Genomic DNA, 20,860 nt, shown 5'->3' with positions numbered 1-20,860 from the left:
TTGACTGTTTTCCAGTCACAATTTTATATTCTCTCAGCAATTCTTGTATTAAAATGTATGAATATATTTATATAATATTTGTAAAACAGTTTTGTCATTTAATACAAAGTCAGATATATAAACTGTACCTTTAAACAACACGAGCATTTATAGCAATTATGCAGGATGATTTTGGCAGTATCATTGCTAAACTTAATATATTAAATATATAAATTAACTTTTTAACTTCTATTTAATGTTTACAATGCAAATCAATTTGAATCCACTTATTTGGTAAAATCAATATATACTAAAAGACAGAAAATATTACTTTTTAAACTATTGTAAATAATCATACGAACATTTTTATATTAGTCAATAATACCACTGAAATTTAAAAACTGAAAAAAACATACATTTACACAAGTAAATTAATGGATAATGATGGGCTAAAAATCTGGAAATTTGGAAATCAGTGCGGTTTCTGCACGCACTGATTCGGTGTGGGCCTATAATTAGTAGTCCTACACAGAATCTTTACGTGCAGAAATCCACAAATTTTTAGCTCATTGAGTATTTATTGTGTAAATGTATTTCAGCTGAATGTTTTTTTTTTTTGTTTTGTTTTTTTTAGCAAAAAAAAAAAAGTCAATGCATTCTGTCTGGGCTTAGTTATATGTATATTCTTTACATGGCACTAGCTTTTAGAAATATACAGAAAGTCTTTGAATGCTGCAGTAAATGTGAGTGCAGCAATGACGTGAGGACAGGGTTTCTGTTGGCCTGAATGTGAATTCACCTTTCATTAAAAATGTTGTAAGAGCAGGTCTTAAATTTGTTAAATTATAGTAAATGTTGCACATCTATCTTCACCAGTGTATTTTCCAACATGAATATTTAAATGTCCTTAATCAAGATGCATTTGCAAAGGATGCAAAATCAATAAAATCCATCTTTTCTGTTTAAAAAAGGCTTAAATTGAAAACAAGTGATGTCAGTGGAATATGAAAAATTTAGTTTGAATAAAGCAATGGTGGACATTTGTCCTGATATTAAATATATCATATTTCTCATTTTTATGGAAAACAAGATATTTTACCTTGTCTTAGGGTATCATTTAGGAATTTGCACTGACATTTGTTTTGGAAAATGTTATGGGAAAAGGGGAATCATTTATAAAGTGTTGGTCTGCTCCCATAATTGTAAAAAGGGGGTGGATAGAGCAGCATAGGAAAAGTCTTAAAGAACTTGTTATATATATATATATGCTACTTTATACTAAACTCATACCACTAGTATAATCTATTAATGGTGCCTATAATGTTTTCTTAAAGTTCATTAGAGGATACCCAGATGTGTTTTATTTAAAACTATTATGTAACTGCAGCATGTAGTCGTATATGTACCCATATATAGCGAGTATGCTGTCACAAAGCTGTCGTATACTGAATTGTGTGTCAACAAATACTGTACACTTCTGTCTCAAATTTAAGTAAACCTGAGTAAAATGTGACAGGGCTTAAACCCATTTCTCTTGCTGAATGACAAAAACAAGCCTAAACCGTTGGTGGACCTGGCACGAGCTGGACCTGCAGGGGGCGCGCTGTGTTGTTTTATTTAGGTCGTCTCTGAGCTGCTGCTGTGCACATTCAATGAGACTGCAGAGCGGCGGAGGGGAGTCTCCGTTCAGAATGACAAAAACAACACAGATGCACGAAAACCCTCGGGTTTAGAAAAAAGGTGAGTTCCCTGCACCCTCCGCCATATTAATCCGTAACTACCCCTTTATTCTTGCTGCATGAACTTCTAAACGACGCCATGGAGATCACTGCTCTGCTCTCTCTACACGATGTTCCATCTTGCGCCATTACGTTTGCGTTTAGCAGATCTATCTAGGAGCTGGGGTGATGGAAGATAGCCGTTACCACACCGCTCATCGAGGGTTATCTAATTACTCTATTGCTGACCCACAACTGCTTTGTTTGGTTCTTATATTACAGTAGCAGCCAGGTCAGTGTTTGGTGTGCTTTGTTCTGGACAGGCAATATTTTGGCTACCTAATGCTTGATCAACTTCCTCCAGTGTTTTTATTTCGTTGACAGCTTGTTTTATTCTGTTTATAACTGTTGTCTGATTAAATGTTTTGTAGATAACTTTTTTATTTATGTTTATAATAACCATTTGGTTATTTAAAATGGATAACGTTATTACATCAAGGTTATGTAGAAATGTTGATTTAAAAAAATACGTGACATTTCTGTTAATGTAATGTTATATTATACTGTTACATTGTTAATTAAGGCATTGTTTGAATTCCCCAAAGTAAACATAGTTGCTCTTTAAATTGTGCAAAGTGTTTTCAAAGTGGATTTAACTTAACTGGTTGCTCCAATCCTCAGATATCTTGTTTATTATAGATGAATAGACCGACACATATGTATTTGTGTGTGCTGGTTACGTTAGTATTAATGAAAGGATGTGAAGTAATGAGATAAGAGTTGTTTGTTTTTGTGTGTCTGGAAATGGTGGGCTGTGCTTCTCTGCCTTTCTTGAGTCTCTTAACAGATTGTATACAGAATGAGATGTTTGCATTGAACAAGTTTACAGCATTTCTGCACAAACCTATGAAGCAGCAGCCTCTCCAGTACATCATAAATGTGTCAAGCCAACATGAAAATCGACATATGTTAGCATCCCTGTTGCTCTTTTAGTTAGTGTGTATAGATTTTCTTTTCTGTGTTAGTAGCATGAAACTGTGCTTTGTGAAGTTATGATTGTACGAGTGTTGTTGGGTTTTCTGCAATTTCTAGTATACTTGATGATGACATTGTGTTCCTAACTCTTTCTCCTTCAATTTAAGAGGGATAGGGAGAATGGACATGGTTTGCTCACCCTTATGTTGTTCAATAACTTTTTTAATTCTTTTGTGGATTATAAAAGTAGGGCTGTCACAATTAGAAATGGTCTAGTATAAGATTCTGACTGTATGATAACCTTAGATAAAAATATCATGGTTTTACGGTAATACGGTATCGTGATTTACTGCTCTTTCCCATTTCAGCGTAATATATTTTATTTTGAGAAACACTTAAAATATTTTGGATCAGTAAACATGTTGGGCTGAATAATTCAAATGAATCATTGACTTCTGCTGTCTTCATAAGTTTCAAAAACACATATTTGTTTTTACTATTTAAAATGGCATCTTTGGATATCTTTTCTGCTGGAGATACTGTTGTCATTTAAAAAAAAAATGTAAATGAAAAAATCTTACACCCACCTTTGACCATTTAAAACCTTGACTTTTCCAAACCGCGGTATACATTGAAAACGGTTATCATACCATGCCTTTTCACAATAATCAATATATCGACTTATCGCACAACACATGGACATGACTTCAATCATATTTTGTGATGCAATATATATTGCCTATACATATAAAACAATTCTAGCAAGTATCAACACTAGTATTTACTATAAATTAATCTAGTAAATATTCATGTGGGTGTCTGACAACTGAAAATAAATCTATTAGCAGTTATCGTAGCCTTTGTTACTTTTTTTACTATTATTTATTTGTTTAGCATATACGTTTTCAGATTCTGATTCCAATGCCCAACTAATACTTAGAATGACTATAATTAAATGAAATATTCTTACGATTAAAATATGTGTTCTTTTGAAGAATGTTTACAAAGTGATGCTATTATATTGTCATTCTGGCATTATATAATGAGTGGCATAAAATAGTCTTAAAATGACAATAATGTTGTTTTTCACAATATATTTTGGTGCCATATATCGTTCAACAAAAATTGCTATTAAAATAGTTTTATTTCCCTCTAACTTTCTTTTTTTAATGTACAATGGAAGTCATTGAGAACTGAAACTGTCTGGTTTCCAGTCAGTGTTCTTTAAAACATCTTGTTCAACGTAACAACAACAACAACATAAGGCTGAGCAAATTATAGCAGCTTTTTTTTTTTTTTTAAACTGTCAATATCTTTGACCAGTTGCGTACTGAATGCATCCGATCTGCACGATTTGTGTCAAAGTCTATTGCTGAACTCTTTCTTATAAGATAGTCGATTGACTTCCGCTGGAGACTAACCCTCCACCCGTGGCTGTGTGCTCAATAGATAAGATATCAGTTCCCTGTGCAGGGCCATTTTAGCCACCCCCTCCTCTAGCAGTCGCTTTCTCTTCATATGTACATGCAATTTTCTATAAATGTTGTTTATTTAAGAGCTGACAGCATTACGTCTTTCAGAGCATTAGCAGGTCTCTCTGATGACAGGAGCTATAAGACAAGAGCATACAAGAATAACCCAAGCGTATGAATAAGAATGTGGTGACCACTGACTGTACCGATTTATGCTCTGTGTTTCAGGTGGGCCGGCAGGATGGGAGATAGGCCTGCAGTTCGAATTTCGGCTGCGATCACACCCGTGCAGCAGATGCTGGCGTCTGGCACTGGGGCTGTGCTCACATCTCTATTTGGTGAGGAAAAATGATCAGCACAATCATTTCTCCATTCAGTGAAAATGATGCATTCACTCACTGCACATGTAGATTTGTGCAAATGTAAAATTTGAGGTAAATGAGATGCATGTAGGATGTTTCGACTAAATGTATCAGATTCACTTTTTTAAAATCAAATATGAACAAAATTGTACAAACTTTTGTCAAACATATTCTGCATATTCAGAAATGAAGTGGCCTGTGTAAACTAGACATGGGCCGGTATGAGTTTCTGATGGTATGATAACCTTGGATAAAAAGATCACAGTTTCACCGTGTCAACATATTTTGATTACTGCTCTAAAATCAGTTCTTTATAAATGTGTGGGTAACAACTTATACCCCCAATGAACACAATATATTTTATTTAGGAAACATTTAAAGCATTTTGGAACAGTAAACATGTCAGGCTAAATAATTCAAATAAATCATTGACTTCTGCTCTATTCCTTGGTTACAAAAACACGGATTTCTTTACAAGACATAAAAAAAACCTTAGAATATACCTTAGAAATGTTATAACAGAACATTTTAGCTGTTTTAAAACCTTGACTTTTCCATTCCACAGTAAACCTTAAAACTAGTTTATCATCACATATCTAGTGTAAACCATAACCGATTTCTCAGAAAAAAACATACATCTCGCTTTTAAATGCGTTTTTATTAGATGCTACAAAATGCTACAGTTTTGGGTTTGAGATTAATCAATACCAAAGGGAAAATTTGATCTATTATATTAAATAAATATTTATCATAATGCAAATGCAAATCTCGGAGAACGTGTTTAGGCACATACAATATTAGATTTAGTGGAATTTGTGGAATCAAATCTTTCTGCAACAGCACATTTAAATTTTAATGCATTGCCTGTATTATCCTATCGATGTAAGATGACCACACTCTTGTGTTGACTATTATACATGTTTAACAATCTTTTTACTAGTTTTTCAAAAAAAAAAAAGCTAAATATTTTTCAATATTCACTAAAAATTAATCTTTTATTTAACTTTCAAAGTGGATATGCTCATGCATAAAATGAGAATAATGCTAAACATTTACCAATAGGTAAACATTCAGTTAAAAAATAACTAGTGGTTTTTATGCCAGTAATAAACTGCATCTGGCAAGTTTTTATCCACTTAATGCAAACTAATAAAAAATAAATAAGATTTACTGGCTTGAACTGTTAGAGCATGTAAAACACAATTTTATTTCCAGAATGTAACTGAGTTTATAGCTTTAAAGTTTAACATTTTATTTTGACAATTCTATGGATTTTTATGCATTCAAAATGAAATTGCATTGAAGACTAAATTGAGATTTCTCTGCAGTCACACCTCTGGATGTAGTGAAGATCAGACTTCAAGCGCAGCAAACTCCTCTCTTTCAAGGTACAGATCACAAGCAGCTCTTCAGTTTCGATTATAAACAACGTCAATTTGATTGAATGCTGAATCTCATTCATCTAGAGAATGGATGACAGTTTACACTATTTACACCATTTGTGCAGCCAGTGACCCATTAGCTGATTATTTAATTTTTTAAATTTATCCTTTTAAGAAATATTCTTCAACATGATCACACTGTAAAGCTACACTATAGATGCTGTCCTCTGAATGCTGTTTTCTGCTTCACCTAACACTGTTTAGCTGATCTGTGTGTTAAAGTTGAAGTGAATCCTTTCTGTGCAAAAAATAATGACTGATTCCAAACAGGTTTCTCAAACACACCCCTGATATCCATTGATTGCTCAATTAGTCCCGCCCCAATTCTGACTTGGTTGAGTCAGAATTAATGTCAAGTTGATCAGGATTGAAACGGAGCAGTGTTTTGATTGCACCTCAGTTTTAAAATATTTTTTGGAAATGTCCCTATAGATGGCTTTCTTATAAATAGTTATTTATGTATATTGGGCTAGGATAAAAGAATTTGAGCTATACTTCAGCTTTGATACCATTTAAATAAGGCTTCAATGTTTTTCAAAAGTTTTAGGTCATTTCAGGATTTAGTCTGGGGTTTAAAAGAAACATTTCTGCTCACAGAGCTGCTTTCATTTATTGTTGTTATTATTATTATTATTCTTAGTGAAATACGAATATTAGAATATATTTTAAGATGCAATTAATTTCTTTGTTTCTGATTTCTATCTATCTGAACAATTCCGAGACCAACTGGGAAATTCACAGTTTCATTGGATTTATTATTCATAGTTATGTTTAAAAATACCATTTGTGTATAATAATGTAAACTAATATTGACATTTCTTCCTATTTCAAAATAAAAAAAGTCATTTGGAACATAATAAAAAATACAGATGTCATGTGCATGAATAATATGAAAAGGAGCAATATTTGCATTAGTTTTACTTGGCACAGTACAAATCTTTTAAATTTGAAGAACCACATATTTGGTGGATTAACAAGGATTTTTTTTTAACACAACCAATAAAACATTTGTTGTTCTGACCAGCTATAAAAACTCTAAATCTCAAAAATTCTTCTTATTATTTAAAAAAAAATTGACCATACCTTTTATTAAATAAAACAAATATTGACATTTCACTCTTACTAAATAATTTTGGTGCATCCAAAGAAACAGTGAAAACTGTTCTAGTGGTCTCTTAATGTTTTCCATATATCTAACCACCTGCTGTAAGCTCTCAATAATGCATGCTTTATGCGTTTTGGCATTTGCTATATGCTATCTTTCTTTATCTCTCTCTTATAGCCATAGCAGCAGAATCAAGACCCTGGTTTAGGGTCACCCGGCCTTCAAAATGTGAGTATGTGGATCACATGAACCTCATTTCTGATCCTCTTTCACAGCCCAGCAGCTCGCTTCACTAACACATGCTAACTAACGCTCCAAGTACTTCTAACACGCATCTTGGAAAACCACTAAATCACATAGTGTGGACAGCATACTGGCTTGCATAACAAACTATCTAACATCTGTAAAGTGATTGACTCAAGGTCACCTTATAATAAGTCATACCATGCACACCCTCTTTGTGTGTAAAAGTTTAGTTTAGGAGAAAATAAAATCCAAACCAGCTCATTCTACCTTGAACCATTCCCAAAAATAGCAGATAGACAGCTTGTTTGTGCCAAAGACTAGATTTGGATAAACTGCCTAGGCACGGTCAATGCCATGGTCATCGTTATTTATAGAATCTCTTATGTAAGACCTCAGTCCTAATTGATTAATACTTTGAAACGAGTATAGGAAAATACCGAAGGAGCCTCTTGGAAAGCGCCTTGTTAAAGTAGCGTTAGATACCACAATCCAAGAGTCACACACTGCTTAGGTCATACATGTTGTTTTCCTTTTGCTTTTGATGATTTGAATCTGATGCATTTGCAAAGAGAAACAGACTCTTAATGAAGTATGGTGGCAATTTGCTTTTGTGCATTGAATTATAATCACATGAAAGCTGATATAAAATGTGCTTGCAGACGGTTATTGTCAGGAAGCAGATCATTTAGAGAATCTTCTACATTTATGCAGTTTTAATTTTTTTAACGTGTATCAACTTTGATTTATACACCTGTGTCTGTCTGCAGTTATTGTCCTGACTTTAATTTTTAAAAAGAAAAGTTCAATCTTCCAATTCTAATTGTAATTTCAAATAAAGAATAAGGATCAAAGGTGTTTTGTATCACTTGAGTATTTGTGTTTTAAAAATGTATCAGAAATTTACACTACTGTCTTGTCTGTTTTTAGGGAAATGTTTTCTTTATTGTAATGGGTTGATGGACCACGTCTACGTATGTCAGAATATGTCTAGCTGCTCCAACTTGTACAAAACCTCCACCCACTTTAGTGGCACCTTGGTAAGAATTGATCAGCATTTTTACGAATTAAAATTTCACGTTTTTGTGATTTGTACAAACTCATGATTGCTTTGCATCTCGTTTGTCAGGATGCATTTGTAAAAATAACCCACAACGAGGGCCTTCGATCTTTGTGGAGCGGACTTCCTCCCACACTGTAAGTCAATCTTCTTAGTGCCAATGTAGTTACATAACTTATTCATGACATACGTCATCTCTTTTATTGGACAGATGTGTAACAGGTGTTATTAGATGGAGCTGACCCCTCGTTTCCTTCGTGTCTCTTATTTGAAAAGTGCGGCTCATGCTACGACTTGATTCTGACCCAAAAAGTGCAGTATTCAGACTAATACCTCTTAGATGTACTGAAGTGATTCAGTAAAGGTGTGTTCACGCTTGGTGGTTTTGTTACCATTAAAATTCACTCTGGTGCAATTGCTGCAATCTGAACCTTCAAACACACCGAATAAGGAGACCAAGACCAAGTTTTCTCAGTGTTGGATAATTTGGTGAATTCTGACCTTATATATGCAAATAAATAAGTGGCTTTAGTCGTGTTGCAATATACACTACCTGACAAGTTTTTTTCTGATGAATCATCTGTTGAACTGCATCACAAATACTGCAGAAAACTTATTGGAATCCACACAAACACACGATTCTAAGAGAAATAAGTAAAGTTTGGTGAAGGAAAAGTCATTGTTTGGGGTTGCGTTCAGTATGGGGGCGTGTGAGAAATCTACAGAGTGGATGGCAACATCAACAGCCTGAGGTTTCAAGACATTTGTGCTGCCCATTACGTTACAAACCACAGGAGAGGGCAAAACGTTTTGGAGGAAAGCGCTCCTTCTCATACTTCAGCCTCCACATCAAAGTTCCTGAAAAGCAAACGAGGTCAAGGTGCTCTTAGATTAGTCAGCCCAGTCACCAGAAATGAACATTATTGAGCATGAAGATGAATCCAGAGGATCTTGATGAACTCTGGGAGTCCTGCAAGAACGCTTTCTTTGCCATACCAGATGACTTTAATAATAAGTTATTCGAGTCATTGCAGAGATGTATGGATGCAGTCCTCCAAGCTTATGGGAGTCAAACACAATATTAGTTATTTTTCCACTGCACCATGACTCTATATTCTATACTGGACACTATTCTGTTAAGTGACAAAACTTTTGTCCAAGCAAAGTCAGACCTTACTGTTCTAATTAAATAATTAAAAATCAAGGCATGATCATGTTTTATTTTGGTAAAATAAGCATAATCTAGAGGCCTTTGCCTGTCTAATAATCTATAATATATAAATAGTATAACATTTGCAGAGGAAAAACATTGCAAAGGAAAACAATTCAAATGCATTAAACAAATGTAGCCTATTTTCAGCCGAACGTGTCTGCTTGAGCATCTAATGAGAAAAAGAAACCTTCAAACTGTTTTTGTTAACTGTATATTATGAAGTGCTTTACAGTTTTATTATAAATCATGCGCTTTCTCTCCAGCATTTAAATATTGATTTGTACTGGCAATGGCATATTATTATTATTATTATTATTATTATTATTATTATTATTATTATTATGTAATGTAAACGTGAAATAAAAAGAAAAAAAAACTTTTGCGTTGTGTAATCGCTGATATTTCAGATGCACTCGTGTCAAACTATTATTAGTTTACTATTACTATTATATATGCATACGAACCATATTGTCTCATACCACATCATTTGTTTAAAAAATTCATTTAATCGCTCATTTTCCTTCAGCTTAGTCCATTTATTTTACCAGGAGTCACCACAAAACAACAAACCACCAACTTACTATAAACTCAGTGCTGCCCAGTTCTCGTTTTAGTTTTTATATGGCATTATTAAAACTGGGTTCATAACAGGACTAAATGTATTACTTTTCGATTTAGACCAAACGAATGGAGAGAAGCAAGTGTGAACACACCCTAAAATCATGTTCCATATTATGAACACTTGATCACAATTGAGAAACAAACGACATTTATTCACACATACACCTATTTATTTAAGAACATACAGTTATTGTGATGGATTCCTTATTTAATATCCTTATTAATTAAGGAAACCAGAATTCTCTTTTGGCTCTTGGCTATATTACTTAGCTAGAGTTTTGTTTGGGAACATCTTTTGTAATGTTGTTCAAGGAATAAATTAGATTCAAACCTTACCACACAAAGCCAATGTCCACTCCAGTGAAGAAAATTAATAAAATACACGTTCACTAATAAAACAAAAGAGGAATAAAAACAATCATAATAACAAAACCAAATCCTTTATTTTAATCTCCATTGAGAATAACGGGGCTAAGACATTCAGTAAAAAGAATTCCGTTAAGCGCGCTGCTGGTTTGTATGCTCCTGCCTTTTATACAGTATTCAAGCCCTTGAGTACAGGTGTGCCTTTTGTTTTAAATTATCAATGTTTGATATACTTGAGGATATCTGTTATAACTTAGAATAAATCCCTTTGAATAAATACAGAGCAAAGCAATAATCAATGTTTGATATACTTGAGGATTATTTTAGACTTAAATTATCTGTGTCTTTGTCCTGTCACTGTCATTCTGTTGCACTATGAAAACTTCTGTCACAAAAACAAATTCCTCGTATGCTTAAACATATTTGGCAATAAAGCTCTTTCTAATTCAGAATTAGACTCCAGTAATCATGCTGCTTACTGAACAGTGGTGCAGAAACCGCTGTGTAAGCATATGACCCTTTGACTTTGTTAACAGTCAACTTGATTCAGATCAGTCATTAACATATTAATTCTATATTTACAGTCTGTTTTTAGTGGGGTCAGTAACTCTAGCAGATGTCCTGACTAAACAACAGATACTAAGAATCCTTGAAAATGACATACATTTGTGATTAATGCCGATTTGTGAAAGCTGATTGGTGTGTTGTTGCATTTGTAGGGTGATGGCGGTTCCTGCTACAGTCATTTACTTCACCTGCTATGACCAGTTGCGGGACTTTCTGTGTTACAGCATGGGCTATCATGGTGACCACATACCTCTCATAGCTGGAGGATTAGCAAGATGTGAGCGTTTACTCCTCTTTGTATCCTATGTTATTTAGATCAAAAAGTGCATCCCTAACTGAAAACATGCTTATAATAATAGTTAAATAACTGTGCATGGTAATTTCTCCCAATTTCTTTACATTTAGATTTGCTGCCATCTAACGCTCATTAAAATATATATCAATATATAGATAGCCGATAATCCATAGCATCAGTATTGACCTACAGTGCTCAGCATAATTGAGTACACCCCATTTTGAAAATGAATATTTTTATCCATTTCTCAGTGAATTTAGGCAATGTATTTTGGTGCTTTAAAAAACAGATTTATTAATTTAAATGTATTAAAATAACATTTTAGTCCCCAAACATATTCAGAAATTGAAAGAAAATGCAATTAAATTCAAGCAAAATATTGCAAATATATATTTAAAAAAAAAACTAAATTAGTCTTTTTTGGTTCTCTTGATTTATTTTTTTTGCTCATATTTTTATTTAATATTTTTCTATAACATAATTTTAGATGTACTAGTTTTTGGACCGTTATCGTAAGTTATTTTGTTATATAAGCTCCAGATTTGGCTTTAGTACTGACTAATCTAATGTATATGCACAAATATAATATTGTATAGCTTCCTAATAAAAATGAATTTTAAAGATAGATTTGTAAGAGGTGTATTTATATATGCTGAGCACTGTATATATTATAATGTTGCTTATATCGCAATTCAAACTATTGTGCAAAATGTTTTTGTTTGGTTTTGAAATCTCTTTTGTCTAAGATTTGTTCATTTTATAAGATCATACTTTTGTGAAATTTGAAAATGTAAAACCTTATTTTATCTTATCGTATTTTAAATGATAAATATTTCATTTATATTGGTGATGGCAATGCTGAACTTACAGTAATCATTAATCACTCAGAAATCATGTCATTATGCTTATTTGATGCTCATCGTTGTTAATCATTTTCTTTTCAGCTTAGTCTCTTTATTAATCTGGGGTCGCCACAGCGGAATGAACCACCAACTTATCGTGTTTTACTTAGCGGATGCCCTTCCAGCTGCAACCCATCACTGGCAAACATCCATACACACTCATTCACACACATACACTATGGAAAATTTAATTTTAATTGGCAATCGTGCTACCCACGGCGCCACAGTGACGCCCATTGTCATTGTTACGATGACCACCACCACCATTAGTATTATTATTATTATTATTGTTGAAAGACTCAAGTGCTGATTTTTTTATTTATTTATTTTTCAGTGTATTTTATGCAGAGATAGAACTTTTCTTTAATGGAATAAGTTCTGGAACTCTTTTTTTTTTTTTTTATATATATATATATATATATATATATATATAATGGCAACAGTAAGGACATTTATTTTAATCATTTCAGTGGTGCGCTGACAGTATGAGCTTTTCCAAAAAATCCTTCCAACCCCAAATATTTGAACAGTACAGAATAAATGATAAAGTTAATTAATAATAATAATAATAATAATAGGGTGGTGCTGTGGGTCGCCTCACAGCAAAAAGGTCACTGGTTCGAGCTTCAGCTGGGTCAGTTGGCATTTCTGAGTGGAGTTTGCATGTTCTCCTTATGTTAGTGTGGGTTTCCTCCAGGTGCTCCGGTTTCCCCCACAAGTCTCAAGACATGCGGTACAGGTGAATTGAATAAACTAAAGTATTCATAGTGTATGTCTAAATGAGAGTGTATGGGTGTTTACCAGTGTTTGATTGTGGCTGGAAGGGCATCCCCTGCATAGAACATATGCAGGATAAGTTGGCAGTTCATTTCGTGACCCCAGATTAATAAAGGGAATAAGCCGAAAAGAAAATGAATTAATAATGATAATAATAATAATTTATCATATTTTATATCAAATAAATGTTCTATGAATGAATATGTGGAGATTTGCTAATGATTAATTTAAACTGAAAAGCATAATTTGAATATCCACTCATGCATGCAGTTTTGGAGTAGTTTTCCCAGTGTTCTGTCAGATTGTTGCTGCTGTGCTGTGATCTCTGGCAGATTATATTGACTTGTGTATGTCTGTCAGTGGGAGCGGTGTCTGTGATCAGCCCTCTGGAGTTGGTTCGGACTAAGATGCAGTCCCGCCGTCTGCAGTACAGCGAGCTGATGGTGTGTATCCGCTCGTCTGTGGCTCAGGACGGCTGGTTATCTTTGTGGAGGGGCTGGGGACCCACTGTCCTACGGGACGTGCCCTTTTCTGGTCAGTGACCCGCGCACTCTCTGGCAGCGTGATGTTCCTGCTGATGCGGTGTTTGACTGTTTGTGTTGTTCTGCAGCCCTGTACTGGTTCAACTATGAGCTAGTGAAGGCGCAGCTGTGTGAACACTACAGGACGCCGCAGGCCTCATTCACCATCAGTTTTACAGCCGGGGCCGTCTCTGGAGCAGTGAGTATACTTTAAAACAGCCACATATGATTGATGACCTAATTTTAGGTCTAGACTCTGAAGGCACCAATACTGTTTTTTTTTTTTTTTTTTTTTTTTTTTTTTCATTCAACTGTCTATTTTGAGATTTTTGGCTTTCTGAGTTTTCATATACACTTGTTTATTTTGTCACAATTTATCCATTTTTATTCACTGATTTCAATTCAAATTCATGTTTTTGCACTGAGCTGTAAATGTCAAGTTCAGTAGCATAAACTAAACTTAGGTCTATGTCTGTCTGTCGTTCTGTCATTTTGACCATCTGGTGATCATTTTTATCTATCTGTCTGTATCATTCTGTCTGTCTGTCGTTCTGTCTATCATTGTTATTCTATCTATCTGTCTATTGTTTTCTATTTTTTTCTATTGTTCTGTCTTTCTGTACATCATTCTGTCTCTGTCTATATTGTTGTCTATTGTTCTATCGTTGTCTATCTGTCTCGTTCTGACCATCTATTCTATCGTTGTCTATTGTTTTATCATTCTATCTGTTTGTTGTTCTATCCGTCTATCGTTGTCTATCATCCTGTCATTCTGTCCGTCTATCATTCTGTCGTTCTATTGTTGTCTATCGTTCTTTCAGTTTATTGTTCTTTCCGTCTCTCATTCTATCATTGTCTGTCTATCGTTCTATCAGTCAATCATTCTGTCATTCTATTGGTCTATCGTTCTATCCGTTTATCGCTTTATCGTTCTATAGTTGTCTATCATTCTGTCCTTCTGTCCGTCTATCGATCTATCTATACATCTTTCTTTTCATTGTTCTATATATCTATCTGTCTGTCCTTCTATCTGTCTATCGTTCTGTCTATCTGTTTTTCAATCATTCTATCTATCGTTCTATCTGTCTGTCTTTCTGTTGCTCCTATCTGTCTATCTGTCTATTAATCGGTTTTACTGTGTAATATGTTTGTACATAATTTGGTTTGATTTATAAATTCTTTAATTCAACAAAACTTTTTTTTCTGTAATTATGTAGTGATCAAAAGAGATGCCCAAACCAGCCAGATTCCCATCATTAAAAGAAAAAAACTTTATTCATGTAGAGCACCTTGCCTTAAAAGAAGGAACCAAATGGATGTAAATTAAAATGAGCTTATAAAAGGTTACATAAGGCTGCGCTGAGACAAAAGATAATACAACGTGAACAGAGCGTGATATCTTATCTGGCCTGATTGATGAACAATAAGGGCTTTTTATATCGGAGCAAACGCTGGGTCGACTTCTGTTCCAGATTAATGTAGGTTAGGAGTGAAATAGATATTTTTTAGTTTTAGTTGCAGTTTGTGTGTTGTTTTTATTTTATTAACTACATAAAACACGAGTTTTTATTAAAGAGTCTTGGGCCAAAGAGGATCTCCTGATTTTGTTTTATTTTTTGTGTGCTATTTTTATACACGGTTTTGTGAAATATCTGCCAGTTTATGTGAAATGATTTTGATCGTATTGGTGCTGAAAACACAACAAATAAAATAAACCAGATTTAACTTTTACTCAAGGTTTACAATGCAAATGCACAATTACAAGCACTTGTTTGACAAGCAAAGCCACAGCAGGTCTCTTATATAATATATCCACTAAAACATATAAACATAAATGTACATAAATAAAATGAACATCTAAACACATTTTGTATATTTTTCAGTAACATAACTGAAATATAAATAAATAAATAAATAAATATATATATATATATATATATATATATATATATATATATATATTCACACCTACAAAAATAATACAATCAATTGATTGACTCAACAATTTGTTAATCCCTTTTTCCCTGCAATTTTTGAGGGCACGAATTCCATATGGGCCTACTTATAACTACACTTCATTTTTCACTGATAATAGAACTGATTAGGTATATTGATATATGAATGTAATGTAATGTGTATTTATATAGCGCATTTATTGTGTATGGCCATACACCCAAAGCGCTTTACAATCATGAAGGGGGTCTCTCCACACCACCACCAGTGTGCAGCATCCACTTGGATGATGTGACGGCAGCCACAGGACAACGGCGCCAGTGTGCTCACCACACACCAGCTGTTGGTGGAGTGGAGAGACAGTGATCGAGCCAGTTCGGTGGAAGGGAATGATTAGGAGGCCATGACCGTAAGGGCCGATAGAGGGACTTTGGCCAGGACACCGGGGTTACACCCCTGCTCTTTCACGAGAAGTGCCATGGGATTTTTAATGACCACAGAGAGTCAGGACCTCGGTTTAATGTCTCATCCGAAAGACGAAATTGAGAAGAAATTGAGATGTATACATACAAAATCACTCACTTTCCCCTTTCTAATCAGAATATGAATTTTCTTTTGTCAGATAGCCGCAGTTCTGACCCTGCCGTTTGATGTGGTGAAAACACGCCGGCAGATCCAGTTAGGAGAAATGGAGGCTCTCGGAGGTAAAGCACCTTCTCTAGTTTGACCTGTTAACACATTGCTGTAACACAACCTGCATGCTGAGCAGCATGTGATGTCATTGGGCAACAGCTCTCTTTTAAAACAATTCAGAGCTCGTTATTTTAGCCAGGGATAATTAAATTGATCGGGCATTGCATTTCGTGACGTTTTGACCTTTTCAGCAGTGTCCATGAAGAAACCGTCCTCCACATGGAACATGATGAGGAATATCTGGATTGACATGGGATACAAGGGCTTGTTTGCAGGTGAGATCCTATGTCTTGTAACAGTGATGTCACAGTTGCTTTCTAGAGATTGAGATCAGTTCAAAGAAGCCTGTCGAAGACAGTCAAAAGATAAGAAGTCTTATAGTGATAAGGCTCAATTTCAGTTTAAATCCAAGACTATAAAATGTCAGAAAAATAATCGTATAAAAAAAGTTAATCAAGTTTAGTGACTGAAAATTTGTGCATATTATATGGCATAATGTAATGAATAAAAATTCAATGAGCTTATTATTTATTTGTGAGCACTGCAGCTTTTAAATCCATGGCACTTTTCATAGGCCCTGTTTTATAGCAGTTTACAGTCAATAAATCCAAGCACATTTGTGCCGAGCCACTGCTTATTGATCTGCTGTTGATGAATTAAGCGCCCTCTTCTGTCAGAGGCTGAAACTGTATTTTGATTTTTTTAAAAACATTTTTGAATAAATATGCAGTAAAGTGGTGTGCCATTACTAAAAAAAATTGTATTTTAAGTGCATTCTAAAACCTTTATATGAATTTATATATATATATGTGTGTGTGTGTGTGTGTGTGTGTGTGTGTGTGTGTGTGTGTGTGTGTGTGTGTGTATATATATATATTTATTTAATAGTTAAATAAATAAAAAATGGCAAAGATGAGCATTGTTTAAAATCTTATTAAAAGCCAACATAAGAATATCCTATTATTGTGTTTAACTTGAAGTTAACAATATGTTTAATGACTCTTTTATGAAAGTTTGAAATGAATTAGCTTCATAATAATTACATTTTTAGATCGCGCTTATTTTTTTACAGCATGACAATTGAAAATATTAAAACATTAAATTAATGCAAATTACCGTTAACTTGACTGACCTTTTATGAATATAAACATTATTACAGCACAAGGATTATCCAAACAGCGTTTGCAGCGTGTCTCTCAGGCTCTCTCTAGCGGAGAGTTGCACCAAGCTGTCATTCACTCACAACTGATGTTTAAATATCCCCATTTCAAAGCATTTATTCAATCAAAGATCATTTAACAATTTGTGATAACATAATGTTCACTTCATAAAGACAGTAATACTGTGTGATGCATAAATTAAATGCAAATGTATGTTGTCGTTCCTTTAAATGTCTCCCCTCTCAGGCGACACTGGCACCTTAAGCTTGCCCACTGTCTATTTTTAAGCGCATTAGGTGGACGTAGCAAACTTACATAATTTTCTCAGAAACATCTAGTAGGAAGGTCTTTGTTGTGCTTGGGGTTGAAATAAAGATAACACAGATATATAGCTTGCCTATGACTTGTAAGTATTTGTTCAGAGATTGGCGTTAAAAGGTAATCTTTACGGAATATCGTTGTGAATGGAATATGGTCAGTTTGCGTTAGATGTTTTGTAAATGTTACGTATTGTTTTAATTGAGAATAAAATAAGTGAGCAAACTCATACAATATATTTATTACACCTTTAGAAGCAGGACTTTTGTGTTATTGTTTAACAACCATAAATATTACTCTATTTTGCTCAAGTGATACAAGTTTTATTTGGGCAGATCTTTTCAAACCATCCTGAATTCAATCACTCCTTGTGGATTATGATTTAAGTTTAGGTATTTTGAATGTAAAGATTTATTTCATACATGCAAACAAACCTTTTAACAAACAAATCTTTTACTAAAGACTCAGCTCTGCCCTCTGCTGGTGGTTGTCGTCATCGTAGTAGTACTAATAGTAGTAATCGTTGTCATAGTCATCATCGTAGTAGTAATCGTAATAGTAGTCGTCATTGGAGTAGTAGTTGTCGTAGAAATTGTAAATAACTTGCAACAGTTTAAATCTTTTTTTTCATATATGAAACTATTATATACACTTAGTAAATTAATGAATTAATTAATAGCCATCATAGTAGTAGTCATTGTAATTGTTATCGTAGTCGTCGTGGTACTTGTAGTAGTAGTAGTAGTTGTTGTAGTCTTCATCATAGTAGTCATTGTAATAGTTGTCGTAATCATTGTCATAAATAAACTTTTTTCATAGACTTTTTATTTACATTTTTTTTCATATATAAAATTATATTATATACCAGGGGTCACCAATCTCGGTCCAGGAGGGCCGGTGTCCCCGCAGGTTTTAGCTCTAACTTGCCTCAATACACCTGCCTGGGTGTTTCAAGTATATCTAGTAAGACCTTGATTAGCTTGTTCAGGTGTGTTTGATTAGGGTTGGAGCTAAAATCTGCAGGACACCGGCCCTCCAGGAACAAGTTTGGTGACCCCTGTTATATACTCTAAGTTAATTAATAATCGTCATTGTAGTAGTAGTAGTAGTAGTCGTCATCTTCAAAGTCGCCGTTGTAGTACTAGTAGTCATTGTCATAGTCATCATCATAGTAGTATTCGTAATAGTCGTCATCATACTACTAGTTGTTGTAGTAGTAGTAGTAGTCATAAAAGTCGTCGTAAATAACTCACTACAGTTTAAATCTTTTTTTTTTTTATCAATGAAACAATATTATATACACTCAGTTAATTAATTAATTTTTTTTTTATAGGTTTTCTTCCAAGAGTGATCAAAGTAGCTCCAGCATGTGCAGTCATGATCAGCACTTACGAGTTTGGGAAGACATTCTTTCAAGAGCGTAATCTGCATCAGGCGAGGTGTGGACTTTGAGCTGGGCAAAAGGATCTGCGGTTTGTCCAAAAACTAGGCCGAGGAAACTGAGTGGGACTCCTTGTCAAACTACTGCAAACACTGTTGGTGAAGAGTCTCCAAAATCTTAAGTTGTTGGGTGAAGTGCCCACTGACTGGCACAAAGACATAAAAGCTGTGAGAGTTGACTTAATACGTTTGATGCATCTGAGATCACGGACTTTAGTTATGATGCATCAAGTAAACACACAGTTTTCCTCCAAACCCTGTGATGCCTTGGGGAACAAAACCAAAGCATGCTGGCAGAATCACTACCTCCCCACTCAACGAAATGGCTGCCGGTTGGACATGAAGATGTTGTATCTGCAGTGCATGGGTTCCCTTTTACTAAAGACTCAGCTCTGCCCTCTGCTGTTCAAGATGAAGAAAACCCAGGAGGAATGCATCAGCTACTACTTCAGCAGGGGATTCAGAGTACATTTCATTCAAAAATCAGATATTTAATTGTTCCTTTTTGTGTTTGTTATTTGATTCTTTTAAATTGGAGTCTTTGTCCTTTGTGGGGACATTAGACTCTGAAAGTCACTAGAACTTTTTTTTTAAGTTTTGTTTGGTGCATTGAGAATGTAAAACACTTTATTATTAATAATAATAATTTTATTATTATAATTATTATTATTGTTATTTTGTGGCAAGGGATGTGCTAATGAATGGATCTCTTGTCTTTAACTATACATGTTCACTGCATTTAGTTCAGATTAAGCGATACCTACCTACTGATGTAAAACACACTGCTGACTTGAAATGACTAGACAGTTCTCATGTTTTGTCTAATAAAATATATATAAAAAGTCCTTTCTTAGTTTATTGTTAATGCTGTGGAGTTATAGGTTTTTATTTTTTATTTAACTTTATTAGTTAGTGAAAAATATTAGTGTTAGTGAAATACATTCTCAGAGTGTATTTATTATTACTTCTACATTTTACTAAATCATCAATAAAATAAAAAGTTGTTTATTAATTAATCGATATGCCAAATGCAAATCAGCATATTAGAAAGCTTTCTGATGGGTTTTGTGACACTAAAGACCAGAGTAGCTTGTTGAATTCAGCTTTTGGCATCCTAAAAAAATAAATCACATTTTTACCCACATTTACACTGATGCATTATTTTAAATGGTAAAAATATATCTCAGTAACAGGCTGCTTGCTTTGCTGTGCTTCTGATAACAAAAGGTATTTAATGGTACATAACACGTAGCAACACAAGAGAGTATTTTCTTTTTTTATTTGAGTGGTTGAGTAGCTTATGAACAGTAAAATAATAGAGATTGAATGTGCCTGAAGAAATATTTATTATGCCTGAGACTGTGCTTGCTGAATGTTTATAATAATTATTACATGAAAATCAGTAGAAGTAAAAAAAAAAGTTGTTGTTAGAGAGAGAGAGAGAGAGCACCTAAAAATTAATTCAGTCATCAATTACTCACCCTTTACATGTTTCAAACCTTTGAGTTATTTGCTTCTATTAAACCCAAACGAAGAAATTTTTTCAATGAAATTTAAAGGCCAGTAACTATTGACTTCTATAATATTTTCAGGCATACAATCGGTCTAAAAAAATAATTTTTAATACCTGAGGCTGTGCTTGTTGAAAGTTCTAAGTCAAAGCCAGCTTTATTGTCAA

The 20,860-nt window shown here is 34.0% G+C and overlaps 1 protein-coding gene across 8 annotated transcripts; it reads left to right on the top strand.

Moving 5' to 3' along the window:
- The first annotated feature begins 1,622 nt into the window (after window positions 1–1,622).
- On the top strand, window positions 1,623–20,028 carry slc25a39 (solute carrier family 25 member 39). Of its 8 annotated transcripts, none has more exon segments than NM_200486.1 (12): window positions 1,623–1,719; window positions 4,373–4,482; window positions 5,835–5,894; window positions 7,231–7,281; window positions 8,227–8,336; window positions 8,426–8,493; window positions 11,276–11,400; window positions 13,458–13,631; window positions 13,708–13,817; window positions 16,194–16,275; window positions 16,456–16,539; window positions 19,076–20,028. In NM_200486.1, coding segments are annotated over 11 exon segments (1,080 nt in total). In that variant the 5' UTR covers window positions 1,623–1,719; window positions 4,373–4,385; the 3' UTR covers window positions 19,195–20,028.
- Window positions 20,029–20,860: the final 832 nt, after the last annotated feature.

This window comes from Danio rerio, chromosome 3 (assembly GCF_049306965.1).
Source record: "Danio rerio strain Tuebingen ecotype United States chromosome 3, GRCz12tu, whole genome shotgun sequence".
Taxonomy (NCBI): domain Eukaryota; kingdom Metazoa; phylum Chordata; class Actinopteri; order Cypriniformes; family Danionidae; genus Danio; species Danio rerio.
Note: the sequence above shows the minus strand (reverse complement) of the source record. Positions and strands in the feature narration are given on the sequence as shown.

Bases quoted from the DNA above. Each gene is read 5' to 3' on its own strand.
- slc25a39 (XM_021469806.3), top strand. From the start codon at position 4,386: ATGGGAGATAGGCCTGCAGTTCGAATTTCGGCTGCGATCACACCCGTG. The intron at 11,401-13,457 runs GTGAGCGTTTAC...TATGTCTGTCAG, and splicing joins AGCTGGAGGATTAGCAAGAT to TGGGAGCGGTGTCTGTGATC. The intron at 13,632-13,707 runs GTCAGTGACCCG...GTTGTTCTGCAG, and splicing joins ACGGGACGTGCCCTTTTCTG to CCCTGTACTGGTTCAACTAT.